General features: G+C 35.0%; 1 protein-coding gene across 1 annotated transcript in view; it reads right to left on the reverse strand.

The window, feature by feature from the left end:
* Positions 1-23,143, reverse strand: part of ATP8A1 (ATPase phospholipid transporting 8A1) — a 230,217-nt gene that overhangs the window by 139,790 nt on the left and 67,284 nt on the right. Inside the window, exons 7-14 of the mRNA XM_061191344.1 lie at positions 20,500-20,573; positions 17,856-17,925; positions 16,141-16,268; positions 12,214-12,325; positions 10,701-10,866; positions 9,312-9,439; positions 7,028-7,105; positions 5,986-6,074 (exon numbers count right to left, since the gene is read on the reverse strand). Of these exons, the coding sequence (XP_061047327.1) occupies positions 5,986-6,074; positions 7,028-7,105; positions 9,312-9,439; positions 10,701-10,866; positions 12,214-12,325; positions 16,141-16,268; positions 17,856-17,925; positions 20,500-20,573 (845 nt within the window). The remainder of the gene's footprint in view (positions 1-5,985; positions 6,075-7,027; positions 7,106-9,311; positions 9,440-10,700; positions 10,867-12,213; positions 12,326-16,140; positions 16,269-17,855; positions 17,926-20,499; positions 20,574-23,143) is intronic.

Genomic DNA, 23,143 nt, shown 5'->3' on the forward strand with positions numbered 1-23,143 from the left:
AATAGAATTATGTTAATTCTACAGAAAAGCAACAAGTAACAAGATATAGTCAAAATTTTAACTACGTTCTCAAAAGATTAAATAAAAGGGAGTATCTACATCATTAAACTTGAATTACCCACCAACAGTAAGACGCTTTGGCACATTTAAAAAATACTAAAAATTATTTGGTTGTGGGTAGGTGTCAAAATGTATGATACTCCAAGCAATGAGCTTAAATATAATGACCCATCAGTTATCACATGAACCAAACAGCTGCCTCTGTCATTAACCCTAGGTAGTATGAGGTTTACTGCAAATTGTTACTAAATTTCCACTTTACTGAAATAAAATCCAAGTTGAAAAATATGGCTTAATCATAAAATACATGTGTAATCTGAAAATAGAAATGTAACCGCACATAAAGCCATGTTTTCTAGACCAGCATTAAAGGAACCTGTTTTCTGAAATTTCACTTGCCACCAAATCATGATGAATTACCAAAATAAACTTATACCATTCTAAATAAAAATGTAAATCCATGGGGGGATTTTAAGGTAAGACAAAAAAACCCAATACATACTGAAATTAACCCTATAAAATGCCATATTTAACAATTCTAAAATTAATTCTATTCCGATTAACTCTAGTCCTTGGTAGCATGGTTTTCCAACATTTGTTCCAGACATTTAATTTAAAAAAATGTTTATTTTATAGCCTCTAAACAGATTTAGTAAACTAACAAAAATAAATGTAAAGGAAATTTCCACTCTGTGGGTGTGTTTCAGTAGCATCTTTTTGTAGCTCTGTAGAGTATGTAAAGAGTGGCAGAAGGTGGCAGTGCTGAGCTAAAAAGAAAAAGAAAATTTCTGGAGCTGTAGCTGAATCTTAGGTAGTCCACAGCCCAGGGACTCTGAGTTGATCATTACATATTTTATTATAGATACATAGCTCTATAAAACTCTAGCAAGCCTAAACTTTGAAAGAAATGTTTATAAAATGACTAAAGGTTTTTTGATAGGAAATCAGGGACATTCAACAGATTTTAAGAAATACTTTACAGCGTTGTCACCCTACCTGGTCAGTAATTTTTTCAAAAGTAGTGAAATGTGGCTAACAAAACAATAAAATGCAAACCTTTTAAGGGGATCTATGAGACAGAAAGGTCCATGCAGCTTACCATTCATCAGGAGAGCAGCCATAATCCTCAGGTTCAGGGACATGGCTTCAGAAAGCAAGAGGAGGGACAGAAAGAAAGGACAAAATAATCACAGAAAGGCTGGAAACATAAAAAGCGTGAATAAGGGAAGTACTGAGAGAGAGATCTTGAAAAAGTTAAGAAAATAAACTTTTAGTTGATTTTGAAAGAATGGCAGTTAGTACAGTAAGTATGATTTATGGTAACTAAGCAGATTTACAAAGTTATTCTTTAACTGGATAGTCAACTTGCTTCTTCACCATGAAATTTCTTGATTTTATGCAGAGAATTCAGTATTCAGTAGGAAATATTGAACTTAATAGTTTAAATATATGCTAAAGCCAATGGAAAATTAATCACATATTGCGTAATCAGAATAAATGGTTTAATGAAACAAACATGTTAATACCTAAGAACAAACTATCACACTGATAAAATCTGCCAAGTATTGAAAACATTTCAGAAGTAAATCTGACTACCATGAGGGGATGGTTCTTTAAAGAGTTATATTAAAGTAAAAATCAATTGCATTGCTATAACTAAAGGGGAGCAAGCAAAAACACTGTGTCAAGGTTCTGCCAAGTTGCACTGCTGTTGTACAGCAGCCCTGGATCTCATACCTGGAGAGGGGCTTGTACTTCTCAACTCAGGCAGCTTTTGAAAAGCCTCAGAGCTCAAGCCTTAGGGTCGCTCTCCTTGGGTGTGGTCCAGCCCTGGCAGATGCCGAGCGCTATTCGGAATGTGATGAGGTGAGCAGCAGGCGACCCACATACCTGTTACTTATTCTGTCTGCATGAGTTTCCCCAAGATCATTGCTCCAGCGGCCCTGGTGTGTATGTTCTGTCTGGTTATTTGCCTTTGTGGGTCAGTGCTGTTTTATCTGCTTGGTAAGTTCTTTACTTAATCCAACTCATTCTTGATCTCAGCCTTAAGCATCACAGTTCCTGATCTCCCTGATCCCTCACTCCCAATCACAGGCTTACATAGACCTTTGTACTGTGTTATGATTTTATATTTGTCTGTATGATTACTTAACTATATCCACTAACCTCCAATTAGACTATAAACTTTAGGAGGGCAGAAGTCATGTGAACTTTTGCTGATCATTAAATCTCCATCAGCTAACAATGTGCTACATACATCTAAAGCACTTTGTTGAGGCATGTGAATGAACAAATGGTGTTTATCCAACTTTACCCACCAGTCATGGTGAGCAGTAAGATACATTTATTGGTTATAATATAGACCTTGGGACTAACTGTTTTGATAATTGTGAGGTTTCTCATGGTGAATCTCTTCTCAGTGTTAAAGAAGTTGCTGATTCTTTCAGTAAACATTGCTAAACAAAATATTGTGAAATGAAACTACTCACATACTGTTTTCATATATAAATAAAGATTGCTTTTAGGAACATATGGTTTTTACTTAAAGGGAAAATGTCAATGAAATGTTTTTAATACTGATTAAAATGACTTGCCCATACAAAAAATATTGTTTAGTTTGCTTCACAGAATCTTTTTTTTAACCTTAGAGATTGTACTCAGTTCATCAGCTCATTCTAATAGTAATATCTAAATCATCAACAAAGATAGTACTTAGGACTGTAGCCTAGAACAGTCACTGTATTGAGAATTCTAGCCACTAAACATAAAAGGTTCCTTACCTTTTCTGGCATTCAAGTAACTGTGATAAAACTGAATTATTCCCTACAGGAAGCAATTTGCTGAAATGATGCCTTAATAAATGTTTAACAGCAGAATTTCTAGTTTGTAATAAGCTAAATTTACAAATATGACATCACAATTTATTTACATTTAACTAAAAAAAATCTAATGAAACATTCTAACAAGTTTAAGCATGGTGGCATTTCTGACAAAGTTGATCTCTACAAAATAATCATCACTGCTAGATATGTACAAATCTTATGTTATTGCCCATCATGAATCCAATTTAGGACCAAGGTTATATGAAATGAGAGAAAACTTACTAAGACTAAATTTTGGAGCATTGTTTTACGTGTTAAATATTTTCTTCCTACAAGCCTATGGAATACACTGAGCTAGGCAAAGATTGTACTGTCAAGAGACTTCAAGTCTTGTCTTTCAAACTGATAAAAGCCAACAGAACTCATCTTTGACTCTATCTAGGGTAAAAGGAGGCTTTATTTTCTTAAAAAATGCTTAAGAAGCATCAGCTCTGAAATCATTACCCCAAAGGCATTTGTTAATACATGAAAGTTTCTGTTATTTTCCTTTGTTTTGCTGTACTCTGAGGAGATAACCACCATACTTTCTTCTGCTGGAGCTGGAAGTGTACGCATGTCATATCTCCCCATGTTAAACAAGTGTTAAACACTCCTACAGGGCAGGTTGGATAGTATAACCATGTTATGGTTCCTATAACCAAAGAGTGCCCAGAGGAAATGCCAACAGAAGGGTAAATTTTCAGTAATTACTTTTTCCTGTGGAGTTTGGCAGAATTAAGTAACAGCCACATGTCTCTCCTACTGTAACCACCTGAGTAGTCTGACGTCTCACCGCTTCTCCAAAGCCTTCACATATCAACAACTCTCTACAATGCTGACATTCCAGTTGTCCATCGGGAATGTTTAGGGGAGGGGATGTTGATAAAAACTCAGTCGGGGTTAAGGATCCTAAGAGCACATACACAACTTACTGGAAGTAGTTTAACAACTAGCTTCACTCAACAAGGCTCTTGGTATTCTTGAAAACATGACACATTATCCAAAGAAGAAACATATTTCTGTTCAGTTAAAAATTGCAAATAAAGGAATTCCTTTACATGTTAGAATTTTATACTTGAAAAAGAATCTTGGAGATCATCTGGTCTCACCACCCTCATTTTAAAGTGTTTGGAATATTTGAAAGGAATTGTCTAGGGTCACATGGTGAATTAATGACAAAGCTAGGACTACACTCATGTCTGACAACTGCACATCAGTGTTAAGAGATGTGATTTTCCCAGGAGGAAATTTGTTTCGTTGCAAACTTAATCTAAATGATGACAATATTCAACTCTGAATACTACTTTAACATTTGCCAGTCTCAAACCCACTCTATCATAATACATAATACACAATTGTTAATGACCATATCACCAATAGATACAGGAAGAACGATATTCTTTTATGGTAGTTATTCTTTACAACTACTGCTTGAAAGTGTTTAAGGACTTGTTCCAAGAGTAAGAAAAAATCTTATAAAATGCAAAAGAAACGAGCACCTAGATATCATTCTAGTTTTCTGTTCTGATAAGTATACAATCAATAATTACTAATTTGGAGAATTTGCTTATTCAGTTGGACACTGGACAAATTAAAAAAGGATGTCAATTACCAAACAGAACCCTCTAAAAGTAATATTTATGAATGAATGCAGAATTTGTGTAAAAACAAACATCACCATAAATCTGTCAGCAAGTATAATACAACAAACTCTAAAATCACAGTAGGCCTTTCCTTCTCTCATCTGGGATAACTATGGGTCGAACATACAAGTGCAAAATGTCAAAGATTATGGCTGTACCTCTCCTGCCCCAGCAGCAAAACGAAGAGGCCTGTAGCAACTGGGGGGAGGAGAGAAGAAGGTCTCTTTTGTCTAAGGGAACTAGGAGATCTTCAGATAAAAAAGGGAAGATGCAAAATGGCAGTCAGCCCTGGAAATAGTAAATAGGATTCTTAAGTTAGCAGCCTGCCCTTACAGTGTAAAAGAGCCATTACGTCAAATGCCTTTTTAACTTCATTCGCCCACATAGTTTGAAGTCAATTTTAGTCATACTCTCTACTAACCCAAAGAACATCTGACTCCATCTATTTCTCTTTGTAGACCTTGCATATGGGAGTAATCACATGCTTTTAGAATTTTTTACCAAGTGGTTATTTATTTAGTTTTAAATAAAGGCATTTTCATAATTCAATACCCTATTTTTATACTGGCTTACTGCTTAGAGACAGAGCATGAGTGGGGAAGGGGTGGGTACAAGCCAGAAAACCCAAAAGCAAGTGCCCTTGCTTGCATGGTTAAGATACCAACATTTACCAGTCTTACTTGTAGATAAAGATAGTTGGAAAATTTGATAGTAGGCCAAGGTCAGTCAGCCAGGAGGATATTTCATCTTTTGAGCATGCCTTTTTAGGAAATGTAGAAATTAATTTTCTCACATTACCCTATAAAGTGTTTCAAAAAGAAGGCTTTTGAGCAGTTTAGGCAAGAATACCTAGAAGTAAGAAAAAAATGGGTGCTCAACAAGCACATTCTAAAGGATATTAAAAGCCTGATAAGAGTATTTGATGATATTTATTATCTCCCGGATTTAAGAGTTTTGTGTCCCTACCTCCTTCCCGTCATCAGAAATTTAGATTGCTCTGTGACTGCAAAGAGGAGAGATGATAAAAAGAAATCAAAGGGCTAACTATCAGAGAAACAACAATATTTTAACTTGAAAACTGCCCAAGGACAGACTGCATGTTTTAACACATGCAGGCTGTACTCTGACTTCACGACGATGAAGAGGGAAGTGTATTTGTACCTTATTACCAGAGCCAGATAGAGACCTTCGGCAGCTCTAAACACTGAAATATTATTGGGCAGAGCCCCTGCCTCATAGGTAATTCCAAATGAAAAACAATACCAAACTATAAAACACAAAACGTACATGTATGCTAAAATTAAAATAGCTGCCTTCTAGATTAAAAAAACTCCCCTAATAAGAACTCCCCAAATTATACCAAACTGTTAGCATTAATTAAATCTGTGTATCATACTCTAATTAAAGGGGAAAAAACTCACCCATAAGCAACTCCAGCTATGGTGCACTTCTTAAACTGCATTACATTGCATGTCAAAGTACCAGTTTTGTCAGAAAATATGTATTTTACCTAAAAAAAAGGTTAAAAATTCTCATTAAAATTTCAGAGGTCTTTTTAAGCCCGTTTTTAATGAAGGGAAAAAACCTTACATTATTCTTTCTATCAATTTTGTTACATTGTAGGGGCACAATGAATGCTATTAACTGACTACTTTCTGCACATCATTAAGTAATATTTTCAACTATTTCTTTTCGTATTTTAGCAATGAATCATATATGAAAGCTAGTCTCTCAAAAAAAAACTACTAGAAAAACTACAGTCATATAGAAATCTGTCCTAATATGCTTAATATGGTCTGAATTTCCACTAGTAAGTGCCTCTATAGCTACTTAACATGTATAGAGCACTAAAACATCAGCATTTCTCAACGTAACAAACAATTATGGGATTGGCGATGGGTTGCAATTAAAATTAACTTCATACAACATCTGAATTGGTAAGAAAAAGGATAATTCTGGCTTAAATGGTATTTGAAGAGTAAGAGTTAGCAAATGGCAATGGTACAAAAAAAGAAGAATCCTTTCTTAACTAATATGTATAAATGAATTACAAATATACACATACATGTGAATATAGTATGAATTATAAATCTCAAATTCCTGCTTGACTTATACAACTTCATTGATAAACTAACTTTTCCTTCCTTTCTGGTCAAAAGCTATACACAATTTTAATACTGGGAGTTTATAACTCAAAAGCAGCCAATACTTTACATACTAATCAGATTATATACTGGAGGACATCTTTCTGTGCAATATCTTATCCTGAGAACAGAATATGCATTAAATAATGTTCATTCACTAAAAATGAAAATTGATAGTTAGGTACTAACATGTATTTATGCCAATCATTCAAAAAATGGAAAATTAGAAGCTGTCAATTCATCTGAAGTTGCCACATATGGCAGAAATTACACCAAATCTGACTTCCAACTCAACATATCAATAAGAAATTTAGTTTACCTGGCCAAGTTCCTCATTCAGATTAGATGTTCGAGCCATAGCAGCAGTGTCTGTGGGTTCATAGTGCATGTCAAGATCCTTTAAAAAAAAAAAAAAAAAAAAAGAAATCCTTGAATACAACTCATAATAAGAGATTTAGTACAATTTTATTTAACTGGTGAGCAATGTATGTAACACTCTCAGCTCTTGTCATCACTAACCATTTCAGTTGATTTCCTAAAAAATACTCAATACAGAATACCATATTTCACAGTAAGGGCAGAACAGTATGGTAGGTAGAGCATATCTCTGGAATCAGGCAATCCTGGTTTACTATCATTCCGCCATTTCCTAGATATGTGACCTACTACAATATAAGGATGAAATAAGATAATGCATGTGAAGTGCTTCCTACTGTGTCTGGCACAATGCTTTACGTGAGCTAAAATAACAGCAACGAAACATTGCTAGAATAATTTAGACTTTAAACCCCTGGAAAAATTACTTAAGGGATTCCATCTTGTACTTCTTGGTCAAGTTTCTTACACTGTATATACTTGAAAGTAAAGAACATTTTATTGACAAGCCAGGGTTTACTGATTTTCACATGTCAAATGAAAAGGCCAGATCTGATCTCTCCTACATCTGTATTTCAGACTGATCAACATCGGTTCTGGAACAGGTACCTTGTTTTAAGAGGGACAGTAAACAAATGGGCAATGTTTAGACAGTAGTAACTGCAATAGGGATTAAGTTGGAAATCATGTCAAATGAAGAACAGAAGGAGATGGAGGATATTTAATCAGGGGGCGGGGATGATAGAAGAATAGGCATGATAGGCAAGTTCAAATATTTTGCAAGGCTGTCATTTGGAAACAAGATTAGACATGTTCATAAAAGATCTATTGGGAAGAACTAGAAGAAAAGGAAGGCAGTTACTAATCTCATTTCCACACAAGGAAGAAACTGCCTGGTAAGGGAAGACCTGTCAGGAATGTTAGAGAATCTCTGCATATTAGAAAGGCAGTTGAAAAGCATAAGCCTGCTGGGTTCATCCAATACTAAAATTATATAATTATTTGAAGCAAATATTACTTTTGAAAATCCAAATAAAAAATAAAGTGATTGACTAGTTATTTGATTTTCATAATGAGCTACCTTATTATTTCTGTAAGTGGAAAACCTTCAATAAGTTTTAATTGTACTTATACAAATTTTATTACACCATTTTTTTAGCAACAAATCTCCTGCATGAAATTAGCTATGCCTGCAACTCATTTCAGATTTCTAAATTACACTGATCTTTCACCAATGAATTTAGAGATTAAGGGTTGAAGTGGATCACTTACTATGGAAAGATAATGAACAGTTGCGAAAGTAGCATATTTTTAAAAATCCTAATATTGTTCATATCGAAAGACTTTCAAGTGATTTTAAAAAATCAGAAGATAAAAAAATCAAAATAAAAGAGAAAATTAAACTTTCTGGCAGATTAGGTTTAAAGACTTAATTTACATAAATTCATTGATTTTTAACTTTGGTGAAAATTACTGAAATTTAATTGAAGAAGAGTAAAATTTTATAAACAAAACATTTAGGAAACAGATGTCCAGTACACTTTCCTAAGATTAAAAAAAATTGGGAATAAAAATTAAAAATAAAAATTCAAGCCCAGCTGAAATTGTTTACAGTGTGGAAAAAATAAACTACAAAGATGTATAAGACATGATAGAAAGCCTGGTTGCTACAAGTAGTGAATACGGTATTATTTCTATAGTGCTCAACTGTTTATGAAGTTGTTTGCTATGTCGCAAGCGCCCTTTGTTCTATATAACCACTGTGAGATGCAGGTAAAGCATGTTTTATTTATTTCCGTGTGATTGGCCAAGAAAATAAGTCTCAAAAAAGTCAAGTGGCTTGGCAAAGTTCACACAGCTAGTAAATTATAGAATTAGAACTAAAATCCATTATTTTAACTCTAAACCCTATGATTCTTGTTTTCCCCAAGACCACTATGTAACCAAAAATAGGTTTCCTCAACTACAGACCTATTTTCCCCAGCATGTCTGGTCTGTAAACTTGTGTGATTCTGAGATGAGAGGCTTTGTTATGATTTTCACATGTCAAATGAATTTATTATTATTATATTATATTAGGCTCAAAAATATTTTGAAATGTTGTCTTGTAGTCAATAAAAAGTAAGGTATAATTGAGACTTTTTTCCTGAAAGATCAAAAGACCCTATCAGGAAAAAGGCCAAAATGTATGTTTCATGTAATAAAAAACAACAATGATTCATATTTACCCAATTTATGAAGTATGCCTGGGTAAATTTCACCACTTCTAATGTAACCAACAAGCTGATAGGAATGAGGTTATTGAAAAGGATGATGAAGGTCAAGAAATTCAGTCCAAAATTATTAGCACCACCATCTGTTGGGGGAGGTAGGAAGAAAGTCATTTACAGTTTTATATTTTATTTGCATTAACCAGAACTTTAGCGTAACAAGAATTTTCTGTATTATATAGTATATCTAAAAGTGTGGGAGGAACGCTGTGCTGATAACATGTTCTTATTCTCAAACACAGTCTTCAAGATAGAATGGCATTATTTGTGTTCAAGATGCTGTGAACCCTTTTAAGAACTGCATAATGGTACTAAAAAGAGAAAGTACTACCACATATTTCAAACCCATTCCAAACATGAAGTTTAGAGATATTAGGGATAGGACTGAGGTAGAATCTCAACCAGGTAGAATCACTTTCACATAAATTTTTAAAAAGCATTTCCAGTTTGAAGGATGTCTTAAAAGCAAACAAACAACAGCAGCAAAACCAACCCAGGTAGCTAAAACAATGTAGGGCTGAACCCTAGGTAAATTCAGCTCTAGGTAAATTATATTCTTCCTCTTCAATAATGTAAGTAGAACAGTTATCTCAGATAAACTGTAAAGTATATGAAGGAACAAAATGATGGTAGTCTTAACAATTCTAATGTTGAAATAGCAAACCAACGACTGTTAAAAAACAAGAACCTTGGAATAGCTACAAAGCTAAATCAATATAATAAGAAACAACTGAGAGAATCAGTTGTGATATAAAATTCTACTAGAACTTGTTTTCACACACTTGGAAATTAAGTATTTATTGGTCAAGTGCTCATCAAAAGGAAATGTAAACTTACTTCCCAGAAATACTCAGTAAAAAGATAAATGATCCAAAAAGGAAACTACTTAATAGTACTTTCCCTAAGAAAAGATGACTATTAAAACAGAATTCACTGCAATCATGAGTTCAAACGAAAGTACATTCAATTTAAACACTTTAAAAACGTGTAAAATACTTTTTGGTGCTTTAAATATACTCAATCTGCTTTCTTTACCAGATAGCTATGTAACCACTTGTGTTAAAATATTTAAAAGAATAAATTAATAAAATTAAAATAACATTAATAAAATAACATTTTATACTATTTTAGCATACTCACTATATTGTTAAGGATTCTGAAATTTTAGAGATTGTAACATTTTACTTACTTTTTCTGGAAATTGCATTGAAAAATAAAGATTAAATGCCCAGTTATCTTGGCAACAAGGTTTTCTTTTTAGAAATAGGAAATTCCAAGATCAGTTGTGAAACAAATACATGTTTTAATGAAAGAAAAAATAAGTACAATAAGCACTTTAATGCTCACAGTTTAGACTGAGATACCAGTCCTTTCCAGAATGCCTTCGATTCCAAATGGCTGAGCCCACAGAACAGACAAGAGACATGGCAATCAAGATACAAAATAAAATCAAAATTTGTACATTTGTAATCCGTTCTACATTTGAGAGTTTAAGTGGTGGACTTGTTGAATTCTGTAAAAAGAAACAAAAGATGCGTAATAAGAAATGTGTACAAATGATCTAGTAATGTGTATCTAGTATTTTGGTGAGGATGACAAAGTCAGTCACAATTCAAAATCTACACATGGTTCAACACATGAGAATTATATGGAAAACAATCAGATGTAATAAGCTGTCAAAGGTTAACCACCTCTTTTCCTGCACTGTATCACCCAATCCTTTTTCTACGATGTAAAGCAGTAAGAAAGAAGGAAATAACATTCCTTTTGTAGACATGGCTTTTGCATTGTGGCAGGTAAGATGAACAATGCATTACCTGACTACCTAAGCAAACAGGGTAGACTAAGGCATCTAGCATCTCAGCTCCTGAAGAGAGGCAGAGAAGGTGACCTATGTACCCACAGCCAGAGACCTGGAAATTCCAGACTATGAAGACAACATTTAAAGGATCTCTGGTTTCCAGATTTTTTGGTGGCATTTAGTAATTGTTTTACTAAACACAGCAGCAATCTAAGTAGTGCTGGCTATCAAGAATAACAGAGGCAAGTTTCCTGAGCTGTACTTAATGATAAAAAATGATCTGTGCTAACCACGGCATCCACATGTCAGAAACTTAAATGTCAAAAATCAACATAAAATGATGATTTATAGAATTTATAGAATAGTTAGGGGTGGAATCATTAACAGCAGTCCTGCTTGCCTGCTGATAACATCTTTGTGCCTTTACAATGTACAAAGTTATCAGCCCTCAAAGCAGATTTTCATTTAGTACCTTAAAACTGAGTTTTCCACACCTACCTAACCACTGAACACTCATGATATTATAATGTAGAGACGGAGCATCCACAGGCATGTGTAAATGTTACAAGTGCTAGGATTAAAGCTGATTAAAAATGGCTTAACATAAAAATGCTGTGAAAAACAGTCAACATAATAGTTGACTATTAACAAACAGTTACAAGTTTTTCTTTCAATTTTATAAAAAATAAAAATAAGTTCTAAAATGTGATCATTGTAATAAAATAAAATTATAAGATAAATAATGCAGAGCACTCATCGTTACACAGACAACTTTTGTCAATCACTGCAATCGTCAGTAAATGCTGCCAATGGACTGGTATGCAAAATCACTGGGTGTTCACGCACTGGTGATCTCTGGTGGAACGTTCTAGCGTTCTTGCATGGAGTGAGCCCTTTCACAGCCCCACTCACTGAAGAATGAGATCTGGATATAGAGTGTGGGGCTCAGGTATCTATGACAGATGATCTGCTAGGTTTAGGACTACAGCACCGAGACCTACAAATAGCATATTTTCAAAAGGCTTGGGTCCAAAAGGTTTTCATAGATAAAAATCCCACCTGCATCAGCTTGGTGTCATGTCCAGTGTAGACAACTATTCCATGAACCCACTGTGTATTTCTCAATTGAGCGCCTCGAAGAAGAATCTGATCTGCTCCCAGGGGAACAGTGCTATGACAGATTATGTTGACATTAGAAACGACATTTTCCAAAATGCTTAAGAATTCTACAGCCACTATATAGTTCCAAGAAAGGTCCTGTTATGAAAATAACCCTTCTTACATTTTACTTTATTTCTAGAAAAGAAGTAATTTTCCTACCAATAAGAATAATCTTCTTACACAAGGACAGCTGGAGGGAAGCATTTCAGTTGCTTCTTCTTACCACCAAAGCAGCCATTTCCTACAACTTCATTATCCAAGACAGTAGGCAACAGTATGGAATTCAGAGGCTCATTCTCAAACCTGTTGAAGACTTTTCCTGATTTAGCAAGTCCACTTAGGTTTCTGAGATATTTGAAAGTAGTGAGATTAGGGGATCTGTTCCCCCTCCTCCACCTTCCTTTAAATTAAAAATAGCTTTGTGCACAATAAAGGTTCAAAAAAATACACAAGGTAAGATAAATACACAGATCTCATCATATACTTGCACTGCCATCCCTGCCCTCCAGAGATTAAGTCTCTGTATTAAAATCCCTAGGACATTCATTTATTGTATTTGAAGATCAGTCTTGCAAGAACTGTGAATAAAATCGTAAGCACCTAAAAGTCTTAAACACTCCTCTGAAATGACAGCAAATTGAGGCTCTCCATTCTATATAATTTAAACTACATCTTTCATGAATAAGGGTCAAGCGGGGTCTTTTGTGGGTTTTTTGCAAGGCTACCCACTGTGGTAGGCTGTGGGTTGATACAACCTCTCATAGAGCTATCAGAAGGCTACAAGCTATCGCAAATATAGTGGGATTCTTAATGGAAACGTACTACATAAAATTTAATGGCTCAAAGATTCCTATCACTACTGCTTCATTTTACTGATTAAAAAAAGCAAAAAAAAAAAAGTCAAATATAAATAAAAATTCATAAAATAAAAATTCCAGAAAAAGGAAGAGGCAATTCCCCCAAGAAAAGTCTCCAGAAACACAGAATTTATTTGTCAGAGGACACAAATAGAGACTGAAGCTTTCATTTCTGGTGGATTTTTATAATCCAGTAGGTGTCGAAGGCTAGTAGTAGCTTGGGCCTGGGACCTTCTTTTAGGAACTACACGAATGTCACTGGCTCAGATGAAATCAATCTAGATAGATGGGTAATGACAGCACCTGAAGCCTTCTACTTAAGTAAGTAAATTCTTAGGAATTAGTGTATTCCAATTTAGTCAAAGAAAACAGCAACGATACCTCTCATTCTTCATGTAAAACAACATGCCTTTCAGACCCATCTTAAGATCTGGGGTGCACTTCAGGGGTGGGAGGAGTCCTCAGGCCTAAAGCAGGCTTCCAAGAAGTTCTTGGGAAGCTGTTGGATTATGCTCTGGGGCACATATGTGCCAACTGTTTCTCACATATCCATCGGGGTATAACATGGCAACTGGCACCTCAGCATTTGTGGTGTGCATTGATCGGAATTAGCTACAAACTCTCCAAAAGAAAAAAATGCTTTTCAATTACAAGGACTCAACAAGAATTAGTTATTAGTTTTTCATCAGAGCCGGAATTCCAAAGTCTCTGGCATTAGACAATGACCCTCATCCTTAATGGCATCAAACTACATTCATTCTAAACTAAGGGGCTCTAAGAGCGCTGGGTATTCACTGTAAAAGTCAAATGTGCTACAGGCACAAAGATATTGAGAATCTGTTTCCACCTTTCATGTAATTTGAAGCATATTATGTAAATGCTATCTGTACCCCAAATCTTGGCACCATCATACGAAGTTTCTCCTTCACTGTGTGGATGTGCTTGGCATCGATTTGCTGGGGAACTGATAAGAAATGGAAGCTGGCCAGTTAGGAACGTCAGGCTACAGAAACACATTGCTTGTATAAATGTCCAAATCTATCATTAGTCTATGTACATGGAAAGATCACTCTGTGAAAAATTTAGAACAATATATAATTACTTCAAAAATTACAGGAAAACTTTTGGTGGATCTGAATGAGGATGACAGTTCAGGGTACTCAAGTGTCCTTTAGAATTCAAATACTATAATAATGGAATTACAAAATATTGAAAGCACTGATAATCTCTCAAGCTGGTGGCGTGAGCTAGTGCGCTTAGCTGCATTTTTCCTAGTAGGAAAGGAGAAGGGAAGCAGAGGAGACCCCACCCTTCCTGCCAAGTTCTGCCCCATTTCTTTGCTCCCCTCTGTAACAGAACTCCTTGAAAAAGTTGTCTGTTTTTCAACTCTTCTTCTGTTATCTCAAACCCACTCTCATGAGGCTCTGCCTGTCCTAATAGAGTTCAAGGATCTCCCCTTGCTAGATCCAACTGTTAATTCTCAGACTCACTGTATTTGACTTCATGGTACTTGACCATAAGCAACATGTGATCCACTTTAGTCACTCCCTCTGCCTTGGTACGGTTTCTTCACTCTCTCGGTTTCCATGCTACCAACTTGATCTCAGTCTGTTTTGCTGGTAACTCCTCTCTTTCCAACCTTAATGCTGGCGAGTCTTAGGACAGCCCTCTCCACTTTTCTAACTATACCCTTTCACCCTTGGTGATGGCTTTAAATATCTATACCAACTCCTTCCAAATTTATCTCATGAACCCGGACCTCTATCACAAATTCCAGGCTTATATGTTTAACTGCCTCCTGACATCTCTGTTTGGACATCACAAACTGAACTGCTGATATTACCCCTTGAAACACTCCAGTGGATCCCCATTTCACTCAGAATAACACCCTTACAATGGCCTACAAAGCCTTGCATGGTCTGGCCCACTATTCTCTCTTAGCCCTTCTTCTACTACCCTCTTCCTTGGTCATTCCACTCCAAACACACTGGCATCTCTGCTGTTCCGTAATTACTCCAGGCACTTTCCCACTTTCAGATGATGTAACCATACAGCTAATAATTTGCACTGTCTATTCCTTCTGTCTAGAATCTTCTCCCTCCAGATATTCAAATGGCTGACTTCCTCATCTCCTACTCACCTTTGCTCAAATACTACCTTCTCAATGAAGCAACATTCACCTTCTGCAACCTCACTAACTAAAAGTGATTCCCTCCCAAGAACTCCCAATCTCTTTTATCCTGGGCCATTTTTTCCAAAGCATTTATCACCTTCTAACATGGTATAAAATTTTTTATTTGTCATTTTATTGTTTGTCTGTTTGCCCTTCCCTTACTGCAAGAAAGTTAGTTCTCAAGGTCAGGCAGATTTGTCTGCTTTGTCCATTGCTGTCTCCTTAACATCTGCAACTGGCCTGGCCTGCTGGGTACAGGTTGAATGGATGACGGAAGAGGCAGGAAACAGGACGGGAGGGGAGGGGAGGGAAGGGAGAGGGGTAGGAAGCAGGTATAAAAGATGACTATAGATAACATGGCCTAGAAAAGAGCATATGCAATTACACAGAGAAGACAAGAAATTATCCAGCAAATTAACCCCTGTGGTAGAGTCTGAACTCCTTGAGGCATCTAGAGATTACAAGAAAGCACCCAGGCCATGGAGACCGACAGTTAAGCCTATAAGATAAGTATTCTGGCCAAAGAAGAAACCACTAAACAGTGCACCAGAAGCTTGGCATATCCGTGAAAATATCCAACTCCTAGGCTGGCAGGAACCCTGGGGAAGTCTTTAGCTATACCATGTGTACAGGGTTAAGAGCATTTTCACAAAAGAACTCTGGGTAGAATACAGGAATGCTTAAGAAAAAGGGTTTGGGTTATCAAACTTAGAGTACAAGAAAATATGTACCTAGGTCAGCAATACCCTGCAACACAGTGACTTCTGTGTTTTTATGAAAACTGATTTTACATACCTGTGTCCATCAAGCCTTATGTTTCCAACAAAATCGTAGAGATGTCGGTTTGGACTTTCACACTCAATTCTGCCAGAAATTCTCATCAAACTGTCAATGTCTTTTATATCTGATGTTGCTGGTAAGCCCTGTTTAGAAATTTTTAAATAAGCAAAGAAAATATTAAATAAGTTGTATGTGGGAGGGAGCAGGGAATTCTGAATTCATCCACGCCTTAAGATCTAAGAGATCCCACGGTTTTATAAGCAATTATCCGCCCCCCTTTGTCAAATCGAAATTAGGGGATACCTTCCTCTCTACTTGAACATATATGTTTTTAGCAGAACAGGGCAGCTTTTGTGAAAACTCTAAAATATCTTAAAGAGATTATAAACTAACCTGCAAAGATATTTTGAAATAAGTCCTCAAAGAACTGTTTGCTTCCAAAAATAAAACTAATATTTAGCATTATACAGTCTAAATCTGTCTGCTGAATCTCAAAAAGGGAATGCAAAATAACTAGAATCTATACCCAAAGACAGTAGTTATGTTTTTGTTCTTTTAGTTCATTGAGAAGGAAAACTCCAAAACAGTTCCTCCCTCTGGCCACCTACAACTGGCTGGAACTGAGCAGCCCTCACTTCCTGTGGCAGGTTGAGTTCAGGTGCTGTGAGGACAACCTGCTTCTACCACAACCCAACCTTCCCACGTGTCATTTTCACTATTTGTCTAGAACCCAAGAGAATACATTTTTTTAATGTCCCTTTTAAAACTTTAAAAACCTTACAGTGACTTTCTATTAGGAGTGGTATGAGACATAAATATAGAAATCTAACCAATTCCCTGAGATTAGTGAGAATTTTAGAACAGCAATGGAAACTGTGTCTTTTCCATATGGCAAAGCCAAATAATATGCGCCAGGAGAACAGAAAAATAAATAAGCTAACACACGTGAAAGCACTTAGAGCTACTAATGCTATCATCAGAGTGTCGGCTATAACAGAAAATGTTAAAAAATATTACAAAATAGTATCTATATGATGGACCACATTTAATTAGGCAAGTAAAACTGAATTTTCCATAATATTTAACTATTTCAGTTTATAAAACCACTTCATTGTGGCTCAATGAGAAAATATTTGCAAGTAGACAGAACTGCCTCAACTCGAGACAATAATACTAAGAAATAAAGCTATAGGGGTTCAGAATGAGCCTCCTCAAAATATGTCACTTTTGCATGAGGATTATTTTGAGCTAAAGGCAATGGAGATCCTGAGGGTTCAAGAGAAGCTACTGTCCTTCCCTTAACTACCTAGAAGAATTTAAATTGGGGATTTTTCCCAGAGAAAAGTTATTACCAGAGATAAATTTTATTTAAGTGGACCCATCCATCCGGCAGGGCAAACATCTAATTACCAAACATCTGCTCTTCTTATCATCCTATGAATGACCCTCCTGTCCTTGGAAGCCCCAGGACCCTTATCCCATTCCTTCCTCAGAATGGCATGTATACCTCATTCTACCTTTCTGTTTCTGAGCCTCTCATGTATGTGGGGTTCCTGCACGTATGAAATTAAATTTGATTTTCTCCTGTTAATATTTCTCATGTCAATTTAATTCTTAGACCAGCCAGAAGAATGTAGAAGGGTAGAGGGAAGTTTTCTTCCTCCCCAGCAAAGCTCTCAATTCCACGTAAGAGAACAGCAATAATTATATAAACCTATATTAGATCTTACCTGTCTAATTTTCAAGTTTGTTTCACCATCTAAGTTGGATGTTTCAATGTAGCACATGGCCTGGGGCTCACTGTTTTTTAAAATTGAAAAGCACAAAGATTTAGTGGGGGAAAGAAAGCATACTAATAACTTATTTAAATGCTCAGACTCACTGAAGTCTTTCACTCTAAACAAAGGTTTAGTCGCCTAGTTTCTTGATGTCTTTCATTCTAACCACAAAATGCTGTGAGGCAGACCCCATGCATGAAAACTCATGGATCAGATGTGCAGCCAGAAGGACCCCAAAGCAACTTCCTGACAATTAGTACTGATCTTTAAGATAATGTAAATAGATTTGTCACATTTTACTTAAATTGTTCATCATATAGACACAACACAGACTGTATCTGAAATGTAAAGCAGTTTTATGTCCATATATATCTTTAGCTCAAAAATATCAAGTGAGATTTCATGCTCATAGCCCACATGTAAATTGATTAAGTGGTGGATTAGAAAATTCCAGATTATTGCTTCTATAAACTTGCATTTACATGTTCAGATTGTATTGTATTGCATCTTTAGAAAAGATGAATAGGATCATATGAACCATAATATTTAAATTTTAAGGCTACTTTAAAAAAACTGTATGAACAGATTTTACAATGAAAGTGGATATACACTTTCTTCCCCCTATTTTTTCTGTTTTATTTCTTAAAGTTGCTTCAGAGATTTGCATGGCAGCAAAAGCTAAAACTAAAATTAGCCAACTTGGCTATGTGGCTCCTTGACCTGAACCCAGGAGATACATTCTATGGGTCCCCACCAGAGTGTTTTAGTCAAGTTTGGTACACAATGACTGGTATAAGGGGCCCATGCTCTCCAGTTTTATCACAGGTACACACCCGTGACTGTCATATAACCTGACCCTTCACACGCTGACTTTGCTTGCTCAGCAATTACAGACAGGTGAGTTTGCAGCCCAACTGTATAATTGACCCTCAGCTATAAGGAAAACCATTTTGAAGTTAAATTAACCTTATTAGCACTTGCCTATATAAAAAGCCCAATTAATTAACATCCTATAAATAATTATGAATGTAATTTCTGATAAGCATGGGTACTCACAGAAATTTCTAAGTCACAAACACCTGGAATTTTCTAATCAACTTCCAATTTGTACATGTGTAAAGCAAACGATTCTGAGTTTCAGAAATGAGCACACAGCTTAGTCTTATGGCTTGAAGACTTGTGAAAAGTACTGAAACACATGGTCATTAATCAAATATTTTACAGATTCATTTTAAAGTAACTTTGCAAGTTCTTTAATTTTTCTCTATGGGCTTTTTTTTTCTTCCATAAAGGCTGATACTTTTTCCCAACCAAGTTTTGGGAAAACAAGTTTTTCAATATTTATATTTTCACTCTATCAATTAAATAAGGTTTAATTTTTTATTACTGTCATGATAGTAATTTGGTTTTGGCAATTGCTCCCAATTTGTAATTTACTTACATATACATTTGAAATAAAAATGGTTTATAAAACCATTATAAAACACATCCGATAATACAGAAGCATGATGACAAACAAATGTTAAATGAACAATGCCAATTCCATATTTTGACAGTGAAATGCATTAAATTTCTACTGCTCAATATAACCAAGTCCATTCTCATATCAAAATAAGACTAACGTTCTAATTCTATCTTTTTTTCTCCCACAAAATAAGGTCCTTTTCTAGGACCTTAAATGGCTAGGAAGTTAGAAAGTTAAATAGCTGGCTTCTATTTGAAGTGGTGCAAATAAAATATACATCCAAATTCAGAACTTTCTTAATCTCTTAAGACAACTGTTACTGAAGCAGTTCTTGACAATGCTATGAAAAGGCAGCAAGACGTCTCAGACAAGGAATCATGCTAGATAATAATTATTTCAGCAAATTATGATGACATTCAAAACACAAACTAGAGAAGGGCAAAGCAGGCTTTCTGATTAGTAAGTGGAAAAATGAAACAAGATGCATATCACAATACAGACACTAGTAGACAGCTGAAATATATCAGAGTAACGTGCATTTTGTCACTAGTTACAAGTGGGATAAAAACTGATCCCAAAGCATGCGGTACCAAATGTACAACATCCAGCTTTGTGCAGGGGGTCCTCTGTAAACCCTATACAAGCCCAAATTATAGCATAACTGCTGAAGGGATTCAATTGAACTTACAGAAAATTTCAAATTTAAGACATGTTTAAAATTGTAAAAATTTCTCGATAACTGTCTTTCATGTAAATCTTAACATTGTGCAAAACAATATCCTGGAGAGGTAATAAATTAAGCCTTAGCATTTAGGCAAGCTGTTAAATATGAATATATCGTAATGATGCATAGGCAATTACAATCTACCTTTACTGGCATGCCTCAAGGACTCCGACTCCTATTGATAAGAACAGGAGCTGAATTTGCCCACTTGAGGGAGGAACGTCAATCAACAATGTATTCAAAAAAGGCCTTTGAAATATCTGTGAAACATCCATCACCAAGAAGTATAAAATGTTTGTGTTTTAACGGAAGAGATACAGAGCTCAACCACCTCTGGGTGCAAACTGTTTTCTGGTGTAGGGTGAGGATCCACATACACACATCCTGTACAACTCAGTGGTTCTAACCTTGAGGACAAGCTGATGAGATCTGCTGGGAGATGTTCCCCATTGGTCACTTTCACTATTTCCCCTACTGCCACCTACAGGTCCCAGTTCAAAATAATTAAAACGGAAAAAAATGAATAACAGAGAAAAACAAACAAACAAATGGACAAAAGAGACAGAAAGTTTGAAATTATTATAGAAAATAATACATGTTAATAATAATGTCTAATGCCAATTTTTTCAAAACTCATTTTGATCAGGTCTAAAGGCACAAGAAAACAGAATATTTAAGGATCATTTATTTGCTTTTAAGCCCAATTTTCAATTTTTAATGCAGAAGCTTTTGAGTTCTAAAATTTTACTCACAAGCATATCTTAGCAAATTAAATAAAAACATATTTTTCTATAGAGAGCTACTTTATCTTATAGATTTTCCTTTCTCCAATTCCTCACTCTCTTGCCATCTCTTACATGTCCACTCCTACCCAAGAAGAAAAGAAATAATGGTGGAAACCATTCTTAGGCTTTTGAGAAACAAAGTATACTATATTATTTCTCCCCCTACACCCACTCTAAAAAAAAAACTTTGTTAAAGTTTCCTGATTCCAAAACATTTTCAAAGTTAATTGCATAAATATCTTAATAAATTTAATGTAAAGCTGCAAAGGCATGGATCTTGGGATGTTAGAAGTCATAACTGCAGCCTTTTGAATTATTTAATAATAAATAAAGTCTTGGTAATGAATTGTTTTGGGAAGGTAAGCCTTTGAATCCAGGAGAAAATTTTCAGAGAAGGTATGAAACAGACATGCCAGGAACCTTTGGAATTGAATTAGTAGCTCGAGTTATTTTACTGTATTTTATACTTTCTAAACCCATATATGTATTTTTTGTTATATGGTAAAATTTCAGTTTCTTCATTTCAAAATGAAAATAAATGAAACACAGTAACTTTCAACCATGTTCATGCTTTAATTTCAAAATACTTCAAAGAACATGCAATATTAGCAATTAATAATTTTTAAAAAATCAGAAATTAAAATATCATAAACTGTTGTTTATGCTTTTTGCATTTAGCATGGTGCTCACTTGCCAGTGAAAATCACCATGTCCTTATTTTGATAGTGGACAGTGTAGTATATTGAAGATACTAGATTAGAAGTTAGGTATTCCAACCCTGGCCTAGTCACTGGCTAAAGGGAAATAACTAAAAATAAGACTTAAAGTCAAAATTCCTCTTTCTGTTAAATGATGGCAAAAGCTTCTACCTATTTCTTAAGGCTAATATAAGTTCAAAAGAGCCAAGTAATGAAAAAACCTTTTGAGAAAAAAAAATTTTAAAAACCAACAAAAACCCCCCTGAAAGGTGGTATTTTTGCCACTTGGATAGAAATATTTAACAGCACAAGCTTTATACTTTACTTTGATTCTATTATAACAAAAAGCAATGAATCAGATAATATTCTTAATTTTTAAATGATTATTTTAATCATCTTTGAAGAAGTTAATCATGGTGGATGCTATATTAATATACAGAAACTATTCTCATCTACCATTATTGATAGTCACCAGTAAATGTTTTTAATGCTGAGAAAATAAATCCTGCAAAAATGCTCTAGAGTTTAAGAAATACAAGCACAGAGCTTATTGGGAGTCTGGATTGGACAGAGGCAGATAAAAAATATTTTGAAAACTTTCAACTTAGAATTAAATATAAAGTCAAGGCAGTATAGTCAATTATCTTCATATTTTTGAGCATAAAAAATGAAAATTATAATTAATGTTTCAGCATATGATGGTCTTTATGGTAAGTTATGTCTCTATGAAAAGTTTAATCAGAAAAATGTCAATAGTTTCTAAAATTGCTGGAATGCTTTACTATCCTTTTGAACTTTGTTATATGACATTCAGATGGTCCATCATCCATTAAATTTATCAAACTTTTACTTAGTATCACCAAGTGTACATCATTCTGTTGGTTAGCCATTCTTAAAACTTAAATGAAAGATTATCAATTTAAACAGAAAGGAGAATCAGGGAATATCAGAGTTTGATCATTTAATCCATCTTCCTCACTTTAAAAGATGTGAACTCAAAGGCCTGAGAGATTAAGTATTTCGTTCAAAATCACTACGCCAGGATAAGAACCCTGGCGTTTGCCTCTTAAGCAAAGCTTGCTAGGACCTGAAACAATGACAGTAAGTTCACTGTTGACTCATTCTCACAGGGACCATTACCTTCACCCTTCAGTTTTAGAAACTTGCCCTGATAAAGTTAGAAGCAAAGGGAACTAATAGCAGAAAGGTTGGTTTAAAAACCAACCTATTAACTTTAATCTTTCTGGGAAAAAAACCCTATAGGTAAGTGGCACCAAAAGCTCCCAACTATAAAATATGAAAATATAACTACCTGTAGTTACTTCAACTACCTGTAGACTTACTTCTATAAATACCTGGCGAACTCTTACTTGCTCAATTAAGTTTCACTAACTTGTCATAAATTCAATCAGTTTAAATAATGACCTGATTAAACAGATTTTGAAAAAAGGACACGTTCATATTTATATGTGGATTTTACAAATAAAACTGTCCAAGGAAATGGTGATAAACAACCTCTAAAATAGTAAAAACATTTTTCTTAATTTATATTAGGACTAGTTTTACAG

Source organism: Eubalaena glacialis, chromosome 5, assembly GCF_028564815.1.
Source record: "Eubalaena glacialis isolate mEubGla1 chromosome 5, mEubGla1.1.hap2.+ XY, whole genome shotgun sequence".
In the NCBI taxonomy this organism is placed as follows: Eukaryota; Metazoa; Chordata; class Mammalia; order Artiodactyla; family Balaenidae; genus Eubalaena; species Eubalaena glacialis.